The 10726-nt window shown below is 56.9% G+C and overlaps 1 protein-coding gene across 2 annotated transcripts in view; it reads left to right on the top strand.

The window, feature by feature from the left end:
* The window catches only part of LOC129034177 (twinfilin-2), an 18214-nt gene extending 13276 nt beyond the window's left edge, over nt 1-4938 (top strand). Inside the window, exons 1-2 of one of the 2 annotated variants that reach the window (XM_054483754.1) lie at nt 245-363; nt 1595-4938. In XM_054483754.1, coding sequence (XP_054339729.1) covers nt 361-363; nt 1595-4690 — 3099 coding nt within the window. In that variant the 5' untranslated portion in view covers nt 245-360 and the 3' untranslated portion in view covers nt 4691-4938. Of the gene's footprint in view, nt 1-244; nt 364-1594 lie in introns of those variants that run through there. The other variant, XM_063661912.1, reaches the window with a different exon arrangement.
* The last annotated feature ends 5788 nt before the right edge of the window (nt 4939-10726 follow it).

Below are 10726 nucleotides of genomic sequence, written 5' to 3' on the forward strand. Positions count from 1 at the left end.
TCTCCCTGCTCTTTGCCTGAGCTCTGGGCCTTAGCTCCTCCCTGGGCTTGGTAGAGGACAGGTGTGAGGCCCTCATGGGATGTAGGCTGTCTGAGAGGGGAGTGGAAAGAGGAAGGGGTGAAGGAGCTGTCTGCCATTTGACTATGCAAATGGCCTTTGACTCATGGGACCCTGTCCTCCTCACTGTGGGCAGGGTGGAGTCGAGGGGGAGCTACTAGGCTGGTATAAAAATCTTACTTCCTCTATTCTCTGAGCCACTGCTGCCCCTGTGGGAAGGGACCTCGAGTGTGAAGCATCCTTCCCTACAGCTGCTGTCCAGTCTGCCCGCCAGACCCTCTGGAGAAGCCCCTGCCCCCCAGCATGGTAGGACAACAGCTCTCAGTCCCCTGGGGAAGGGGATATCCTGGGAAGGGGTGGGGAAAGAGGTGGGCTTGGCAGCTGCAAGCAACAGTGACGGGTTGTCACCCACATGGCCCTGAGGACTCACTGAATCCTGAAGACTTCAGAGCTGAAGCCCTCTTTTTTTTTTTTTTTTTTTTTTTTTTTTTTTTTTTTTTTTTGAGATGGAGTTTTACTCTTGTTGCCCAGGCTGGAGTGCAGTGGCTTGATCTCGGCTCACTGCAATCTCCACCTCCCGGGTTCAAGCGATTCTCCTGCCTCAGCCTCCCAAGTAGCTGGGATTATGGCTTGCGCCACCATGCCCGGCTAATTTTGTATTTTTAGTAGAGCCAGGGTTTCTCCATGTTGGTCAGGCTGGTCTTGAACTCCCGACCTCAGGTGATCTGCCCACTTCGGCCTCCCAAACTGCTGGGATTACAGGTGTGAGCCACTGTGCCTGGCCACTGAAGCCCTCTTCTGAGCAATGAGACCCAAACCCTCAGAGAAGACGAGGAGGCTGAGGCACTGATGGAGCTGGGGCTGGAGCCTGGGTTTGGGTCTCACTGGGCCTGTAGCTTGGGGCTGGCTCTGTCTGGCACTTTGCTGGCCACCCCTCTCTCCATCTGTTCTGACCCATAAGGCAAGGGCTCTCGGGCTAGGTGAGGCAGGCAGAAAGTCAGATGGATCTGTGCAGTGCCGGCTGGCCAGGGTCCTTGGGAGGCAGCTGGCCTGGGCCATAGTGGGAGACTCTCACGCCTGCCTGAATCTTGGCCAAAGGGAAAGGAAGGGGTTGTGGGGTGGCTGGTGGAGGGCAGAGAGCGGATTTCAGGGCAGCTGGAGGGGAGGGATCCAGCTGCCACCTTGCTCAGGAGCAGGAAGGGAAAGTCGGGGAGAGACCAGGGGGTGCCGTGGGCCACCTTGCCTGGCCTGGTATAGCCAGGGATTGGTTACGGTGAAAGCTCCAGATCATAAGTCTGGATTCTAGGTCTCAGTCCTGGTTCTGAGGCCTAATTCTGAGCCCAAGACTGGGTCTGAGACTGAGTTCAGGTTCCCCACAAGCCATGGAGAATGGGAATGGGGCTTGGCAGCCAGGAAGAACTTCTGCAGGTAGGGCTTGGAGAGAGGGGTTGGAAGATGCTGGAAGATGCCCATGAAGTGGAGTGGGTGGAGGCAGAGCTGGGGGCCGGCCACTCACACAGCCCTCCCACCCCCACAGGGTTTCTGCCGCAGCTCCCTGCACCCTCTGTCTCTCCTGGTGCAGGCCATTGTGCTGGCCATGACCCTGGCCCTGGGTACCTTGCCTGCCTTCCTACCCTGTGAGCTCCAGCCCCATGGCCTGGTGAACTGCAACTGGCTGTTCCTGAAGTCTGTGCCCCACTTCTCCACGGCAGCACCCCGTGGCAACGTCACCAGCCTTTCCTTGTCCTCCAACCGCATCCACCACCTCCATGATTCTGACTTTGCCCACCTGCCCAGCCTGCGGCGTCTCAACCTCAAGTGGAACTGCCCGCCGGTTGGCCTCAGCCCCATGCACTTCCCCTGCCACATGACCATCGAGCCCAGCACCTTCTTGGCTGTGCCCACTCTGGAAGAGCTAAACCTGAGCTACAACAACATCATGACTGTGCCTGCGCTGCCCAAATCCCTCATATCCCTGTCCCTCAGCCATACCAACATCCTGATGCTAGACTCTGCCAGCCTCGCCGGCCTGCATGCCCTGCGCTTCCTATTCATGGATGGCAACTGTTATTACAAGAACCCCTGCAGTCAGGCACTGGAGGTGGCCCCGGGTGCCCTCCTTGGCCTGGGCAACCTCACCCACCTGTCACTCAAGTACAACAACCTCACTGTGGTGCCCCGCAACCTGCCTTCCAGCCTGGAGTATCTGCTGTTGTCCTACAACCGTATCGTCAAACTGGCACCTGAGGACCTGGCCAATCTGACCGCTCTGCGTGTGCTCGATGTGGGCGGAAATTGCCGCCGCTGCGACCACGCTCCCAACCCCTGCATGGAGTGCCCTCGTCACTTCCCCCAGCTACATCCCGATACCTTCAGCCACCTGAGCCGTCTTGAAGGCCTGGTGCTGAAGGACAGTTCTCTCTCCTGGCTGAATGCCAGTTGGTTCCGTGGGCTGGGAAACCTCCGAGTGCTGGACCTGAGTGAGAACTTCCTCTACAAATGCATCACCAAAACCAAGGCCTTCCAGGGCCTAACACAGCTGCGCAAGCTTAACCTGTCCTTCAATTACCAAAAGAGGGTATCCTTTGCCCACCTGTCTCTGGCCCCTTCCTTCGGGAGCCTGGTTGCACTGAAGGAGCTGGACATGCACGGCATCTTCTTCCGCTCACTCGATGAGACCACGCTCCGGCCGCTGGCCCGCCTGCCCATGCTCCAGACTCTGCGTCTGCAGATGAACTTCATCAACCAGGCCCAGCTCGGCATCTTCAGGGCCTTCCCTGGCCTGCGCTATGTGGACCTGTCGGACAACCGCATCAGCGGAGCTTCAGAGCTGACAGCCACCACGGGGGAGGCAGATGGAAGGGAGAAGGTCTGGCTGCAGCCTGGGGACCTTGCTCCGGCCCCAGTGGACACTCCCAGCTCTGAAGACTTCAGGCCCAACTGCAGCACCCTCAACTTCACCTTGGATCTGTCACGGAACAACCTGGTGACCGTGCAGCCAGAGATGTTTGCCCAGCTCTCGCACCTGCAGTGCCTGCGCCTGAGCCACAACTGCATCTCGCAGGCAGTCAATGGCTCCCAGTTCCTGCCGCTGACTGATCTGCAGGTGCTAGACCTGTCCCATAATAAGCTGGACCTGTACCACGAGCACTCATTCACGGAGCTACCGCGACTGGAGGCCCTGGACCTCAGCTACAACAGCCAGCCCTTTGGCATGCAGGGCGTGGGCCACAACTTCAGCTTCGTGGCTCACCTGCGCACCCTGCGCCACCTCAGCCTGGCCCACAACAACATCCACAGTCAAGTGTCCCAGCAGCTCTGCAGCACGTCGCTGCGGGCCCTGGACTTCAGCGGCAATGCGCTGGGCCATATGTGGGCCGAGGGAGACCTCTATCTGCACTTCTTCCAAGGCCTGAGCGGCTTGATCTGGCTGGACTTGTCCCAGAATCGCCTGCACACCCTCCTGCCCCGCACCCTGTGCAACCTCCCCAAGAGCCTACAGGTGCTGCGTCTCCGTGACAATTACCTGGCCTTCTTTAAGTGGTGGAGCCTCCGCTCCCTGCCCAAACTGGAAGTCCTCGACCTGGCGGGAAACCAGCTGAAGGCCCTGACCAATGGCAGCCTGCCTGCTGGCACCCGGCTCTGGAGGCTGGACGTCAGCTGCAACAGCATCAGCTTCGTGGCCCCTGGCTTCTTTTCCAAGGCCAAGGAGCTGCGAGAGCTCAACCTTAGCGCCAATGCCCTCAAGACAGTGGACCACTCCTGGTTTGGGCCCCTGGCGAGTGCCCTTCAAATACTAGATGTAAGCGCCAACCCTCTGCACTGCGCCTGTGGGGCGGCCTTTATGGACTTCCTGCTGGAGGTGCAGGCTGCCGTGCCTGGTCTGCCCAGCCGGGTGAAGTGTGGCAGTCCGGGCCAGCTCCAGGGCCTCAGCATCTTTGCACAGGACCTGCGCCTCTGCCTGGATGAGGCCCTCTCCTGGGACTGTTTCGCCCTCTCGCTGCTGGCTGTGGCTCTGGGCCTGGGTGTGCCCATGCTGCATCACCTCTGTGGCTGGGACCTCTGGTACTGCTTCCACCTGTGCCTGGCCTGGCTTCCCTGGCGGGGGCGGCAAACTGGGCGAGGTGAGGATGCCCTGCCCTACGATGCCTTCGTGGTCTTCGACAAAACGCAGAGCGCAGTGGCAGACTGGGTGTACAACGAGCTTCGGGGGCAGCTGGAGGAGCGCCGTGGGCGCTGGGCACTCCGCCTGTGCCTGGAGGAGCGTGACTGGCTGCCTGGCAAGACCCTCTTTGAGAACCTGTGGGCCTCGGTCTATGGCAGCCGCAAGACGCTGTTTGTCCTGGCCCACACGGACCGGGTCAGTGGTCTCTTGCGCGCCAGCTTCCTGCTGGCCCAGCAGCGCCTGCTGGAGGACCGCAAGGACGTCGTGGTGCTGGTGATCCTGAGCCCCGACGGCCGCCGCTCCCGCTACGTGCGGCTGCGCCAGCGCCTCTGCCGCCAGAGTGTCCTCCTCTGGCCCCACCAGCCCAGTGGTCAGCGCAGCTTCTGGGCCCAGCTGGGCATGGCCCTGACCAGGGACAACCACCACTTCTATAACCGGAACTTCTGCCAGGGACCCACGGCTGAATAGCCCTGAGCCGAAATCCTGCACGGTGCCACCTCCACACTCACCTCACCTCTGCCTGCCTGGTCTGACCCTCCCCTGCTTGCCTCCCTCGCCCCACACCTGGCACAGAGCAGGCACTCAATAAATGCTACCGAAGGCTAGACGGCTAACCCTGAGCTCGCTGGAGGCATGGACAGGAGGAGGGAAGGGAGAATTCTCCAGGCCCCCACGAAGCAGCTTAGGGAAAATTGCCATAAAGACGGGACGGAGGTCTGCAGGGGAGGAAGCTGCTAAGCTCTGTTCTCTGGGGAGTCTGATGATGGTCACTGGATGTGGTCTTGGTCCTTCCCAGAGAGCAGGGGCCTCTTTTAGCCCCTCCCAGAATGCCCTGCCCTACCTTTACCATGCAGAACCGGGCAGCCCCTGACAGACTTGGCAGCACCCCTTTGTTGTGTATGGGTCTCAGGTTGTCTGTCTCCCTCACCTACTGGACTGGAATGCTTGAGGGCAGAGAAGCTGCAGGCTTGGTTCCTTTCTGGCGCTCAGCAAAGTCTTGAGTGGCAGCAGCTATCAGGACTGTTCATTCCAAAACGGGAGAATGAATTGCTGCAAGGGTGGAGAGGTGATTGCGCCCTCTGGTGGCCATGCCTGTGCCAGGCGGAGAAGGCTGGTTCAGGGTGGAGAGAGGAAGGCCTGTGGGTGCATCCCTGCAGCAGGGAGCTGGGAGCCACAGACAGGAGAATCCACTCCTTTCTCTTTCCACTTACAGGTGCTTGCTGGGTCTCTCCATTCTGATATTAAAGGGACACCTAGGCAAGCCACCTCCCTCCCTCCCTCCCTCCTTCCCTCCCTCCTTCCTTCCTTTCTCTCTCTCTCTCTCTCTCTCTCTCTTCTTTCTTTCTGAGACAAGGTCTCACTCTGTCACCCAGGCTGGAGTGCAGTGGCATGAACACTGCAGCCTTGACCTCCTGGGCTCAAGCGATCCTCCCACCTCAGTCTCCTGAGTAGCTAGGACCACAGGGGTGCACCACCATACTCAGCAAATTTTTTATTTTTTTGTAGAAACAGGATCTCACTATGTTGCCTAGGCTGGTCTCAAACTCCTGGATGCAAGTGATCCTCCCGCCTCAGACCCACAAAATGCTGGGATTATAGGCGTGAGCCACCAAGCCTGACTTTTTTTTTTTTTTTTTTTGCCACAGTCTTGCTCTGTCACCCAGGCTGGAGTGCAATGCAATGGTGGGATCACAGCTCACTGCAGCCTCAACCTTCTGAGACCAGGTGCTCCACCTCACCCTCCCATGTAGCTGAGACTACAGGCCACACCCAGCTAAATTTTATATTTTTAGTAGAGACCAGGTTTCACCATGTTGCCCAGGCTGGTCTTAAGCTCCTGGGCTCAAGCAATCCTCCTGCCTCGGCCTCCCGAAGTGCTGGGATTACAGGTGTGAGCCACTGCACCCGGCTTCTATATGTGATAGTGTACATTTCAGGATAGAGCTGAGAGCCCCAATGAGCAGTGTTTGGAGAGGTCAGGGTCTGTCCTCAGCAGGATCTCCTCCACACTCTGTGTGGAGCCATGAGGAGCGTCAGGCCTGGAGCCCCTGAGGGGCCCTCTCTTGGGCTGGCAGCCTACACGGTTACCACAGCCAAACCTGCCCTTTGAGGAGCAGGGGAGAAATATGCAGGCTGACAGGTTGGAGCTGGGGCCTGGTTTGGCCGGTCCAGGCCAGTTTGAGATCTGCTCATCCACTCAGGGCCTCTGGAGGGGAGAGCTGGAGCTGGCAGCAGACAGCTAACTTGGTGGGCTGATCATGGCAGCCCTTGGAGGGTCGCTTTTGCCCTACTCCCCAGGGCATGGCTGTAGGGGAGGTCTAGGCTGCCGTCCTCTTTCTGACTTGAGTACAGGGGCTCCTGTGGTGGGCTGTAGATCCCTGTTATCTGCTCATCTGAAAGAAGGAGGGTCTCTGACCTACCAATCGGAAGCCCTGTGCCCCACGTGGGCTCTGACCCAACCTGTCATCCTTCCTTGGCTGCCTGCAGAGAAAAGAAAACAACAGTCCTTTCCCCCAGGCTGGAGTCTAGGGGAGTCCACTGTTGAGTGGCTCTGAGACTATTCTGGCCACAATCAGGGGCAGGGACAGGAAGCTGGAAACGGAGTCCCATTCAGGGAACTGTATTTTGCATGTGGGAGGCAAGGCAAACCTGCCCGTCTTGGGATTGCCAGGCCCACCCTCCGGCAGTTCCTGGTGGACCTTCCATCTCCCCACCCCCGGCCCACGCTCACAATCCTGATGCTTTTGAGGCTGGAGATTCAGGAGAGCATTTGGAGAGGAAGCACACGGGCCATGGTGGGGGGCTGTTGGGCTCGGCTCGAGTGAGTCTGGGGGTCTGTGGCACTTGGCTCTGTGCTGTCTACGTGATCAGAGAAGCCGAGCACCACTATCTCAGGTCCTGCAGGAAGTGGCTGGAGCTGGGCCAGGGTGGGGCTGGGTGGGAGGCAGCGCCCTCTGCACTGTAGTCAGGAAGGGTGCTCAGAGATGGCTCCAGGCTCTCTCCTCCACACAGCGGCCATCCTTGCCCATCAGCACGCCCAGGAAAGAGACAGGACTCAGGCCAGATTGTCTGGGCTTACCTGCCAGTTCTGCCATTTGGGTTGTCTCAGGCAGGTGACCTCCCCTACTGGAGCCTCAGCTTGCTTGCTCTATAAATGGGAATGAGCAGCGCCACTCTGCAGGACATTGGAGGGATTCGTATACTATGAGTAAAGGTCTGAAACGCTGAGCAGGGCCTCAGTTATTATTAGGTGATGGGACTTACACGCAGGACCCTCAACTGATGTGGCTTCAGTGTTTCTCTCTCCACCCAGTACCTCCCAGGGCACTGACAGGGTTCAGATGTGGTTGCATTAGAGGCACATGAAGCTGGGACAGTAGCTGTCTCTGGGAGCAGGACCAGGGCTCCTGGGAAAGTCCATGGACCTGGTGTCGCCCCCTCGTGTTGGGGAGCAGAGAGTGCTCCCCAGCACAAGGAAGTAGAGGAGCAGGCATGAGACTCAGGCAGCCTGATAGAGGAAAACTTCAAGGTGAGGAATGTCTGTTCACTAAGATTTCAAATACAGTTTGCCCTTTTCCCTTTAGGACACCTTATTTAATGCCGTCAGCTTCTAAATATCCTTAGAGAACTTTCATGACATTGTAGTTTCACACTAGGGTTGCTTATAAAAGCCAAACTTCCTTTTTTTTCTTTTTTTTTTTTTTAAGACGGAGTCTCGCTCTGTTACCCAGGCTGGAGTGTAGTAGTGTGATCTTGGTTCACTGCAACCTCTGCCTCCCGGGTTCAAGCGATTCTCCTGCCTCAGCCTCCCAAGTAGCTGGGATTACAAGTGCGCACCACCACGCCTGGCTAATTTATTGTATTTTTAGTAGAGATGGGGTTTCATCATGTTGGCCAGGCTGGTCTCGAACACCTGACCTCAAGTGATCCACCTGCTTTGGTCTCCCAGAGTGTTGGGATTACAGGCGTGAGCCATGGAGCCCGGCCCAAACTTCCATTTTTAAGCAGTTCACAAATCCCGCCTACTTCCTGCAGATCACCCGGTCCTTTGTTCTCATAACCCCAAGAAGCAGGGAGGGGCACATGCACCTGAGGGCCTTGCTTCTGCTGGCTCTGGGTCTTATGAAGGAAGAGCGGATCTTCCTAAGCATTCAGGTAGCAACATTACCCCAGCTGGAGGAAAACAATCCCATTTGAAGGAAGGGAGGTGATGGAGTCCTGGGCACGGGAATGAGAGGGACGATGGAAAGCCCTGAAAGCTCCTGTGAGGCAGCAGAGCCAGGAATGCTGAGCGAGGCTTGTTTCCTGAGCAGGAAGGAACTGAATCATGATTCCGAAGTGAGGTGGTTTCCATCAAGCCCTGTATCCTGCCTAGGTGTATGGTTTTATCTGATGGGAGTGTGACTCAACCGAGCTCTGAGGGTGTGTGCCCCAGGCCCACTGCCAGCTTCCTGGGAAGGGGTACCAGCCCAACTCTGTACAGAGAGGAGAAAACACAGCTGCCATTTCTAGAGCTACAAGAAGGGAGGCGAGGTCAAAGGACTCTGCTCAACTCCAGCTGCTTGGTTTTGCTTCAGCTGTCTCAAGTCTTTCTAGTAAACTTGACCTGTTGCCATTGGGCTTTTCTTTCATTCAGTACACATTTGTTTAGCATCCACTATGTATCAGGCACTGTGCTGGACTTTGAGGACACGGAAGTGAGAATACAGGGCACCTGTCCTCAGGGAGATGACATTAGAACAGGGCAAATGGCCAGCAAGGGAAAAGTCATTGTGGGTGGTGACCAGAGCTCTGAAGGGCATCATGTCAGAGGCCAAGCAATGGTGAGACTGCATGACGGACTGCCTTAGCCGGCATGCTCAGCAGGGGTCTCCTTGGGGACCCTTGTCTGAGTGAAGAGAGGCAGCCACACCATGATCCAGGGGAGAAGCATACTGGCAGAGAAAGAATGGCTCACGCCAGGGCCTGGAAGTTGCAGAGAACCTAGGTATTTGAGGCCCACAGTGAACGAACGAGGGTAGGATGGGAGACGGTTCTGGAGAACTGGATGGGACCTTGATCCCAACTTTGTCAGCCTGTGTGAGGAGCTTAGGATTTTGTTTTGTTTTGAGATGGAATCTCACTCTGTCACCCAGGCTGGCATGCAGTGGCATGATCTCGGCTCACTGCAACCTCCACCTCCTGGACTCAAGTGATTCTCCTGCCTAGCTTCCTGAGTAGCTGGGATTACAGGTGCATGCCACTATGCCTGGCTAATTTTTTGTATTTTTAGTAGAGACAGGGTTTCACCATCTTGGCCAGGCTGGTCTCGAACTCCTGACCTCAAGTGATCTACCTGCCTTGCCCTCCCAAAGTGCTGGGATTACTTACAGGTGTGAGCCACCATGCCTGGCCTAGGGTTTTTGAGTCAAGGTCTCGCTCTGTCTCCCAGGCTGGAGTGCAGTAACGCAGTCTCAGCTCACTGCAGCCTCGATTGCCTGGGCTCAAACGATCCTCCCACCTCAGCCTCCCGAGCAGCTGGGCTACAAGTGTGCACCATCACACCTGGCTAATTTTTAAATTATTTGTAGAGATAGGATTTCCCATTGTTGCCCAGGCTGCTCTCACAAACTCCTGGGCTCAAACAATTCTCCCACCTCAGCCTCCCAAAGTGCTGGGATTACAGGCATCAGCCACCATACCCAGCCTGAATTTGGAATTTAACCTGAGTGTGACTGGAAGACCCAGGGAAGTTTTCTGCAGGGTAGGGACATGATCTGATTTTATTTTTAAAAGATCTCTCAGGCTGCTCTTGGGGTGAGTTGGGCAGATGCCATAGGTGGGCATGACAAGGGTGGTGGCAGAGGAAGAGATGAGACGTGGCCTGGCCTGAGATGCACTTCAGAGGTGGAACTTACAGGACTTGCTAGTAGTGTGCATGTAAGGGAAAGGGTTGATTTCCACAGGAGAGGTGTGGGTGCCTTGGCAGATGATAAGGCAAGAAGACCAGGCAGGGAGGGGCGGCAGACCCGGGGTGCCCTCCATGCCTGTGTGGTTGGAGGTGCCTGTTTGACACCCAGGCAGAGATGGCAGTGCACAGATGCAGCTTAAAGCCCAGGCTGCGTGAGATTCCATGGGGTGGGAGAGTTGAGTACAGTTGAGAGACGAGCCTGGTGGGGCCATCAACATTCACAGGAAGACCCACCCAAATGGAGCAAGGACCAGCTCATGGGGTAGGGGGAAAACAATCGGCAGAGGTTAGTGGCACAGATGCTTAGAGGAGAAGCTTCAAAAAGGCCAAGGACAACCACTGCAAACACCACTGAGATCCAACAAAGGAAGACAGAACTGGCCACTGGACTTGGCAAGATAGAGACAGATGTGAGAGACGAGCAGCCTTCCCAGAGAACAGGGATGAAAGGGCGACTGCTTAGAACAGGGGCAGCACAGAGGGGCAGGGGCAGCAAGAAGGGGGTCTAGACAGAGAGAGCTTATTTTTCAGAAGGGGGACAAAGCCTCTGCAAG

This window comes from Pongo pygmaeus, chromosome 2 (genome assembly GCF_028885625.2).
Source record: "Pongo pygmaeus isolate AG05252 chromosome 2, NHGRI_mPonPyg2-v2.0_pri, whole genome shotgun sequence".
Lineage (NCBI taxonomy): Eukaryota > Metazoa > Chordata > Mammalia > Primates > Hominidae > Pongo > Pongo pygmaeus.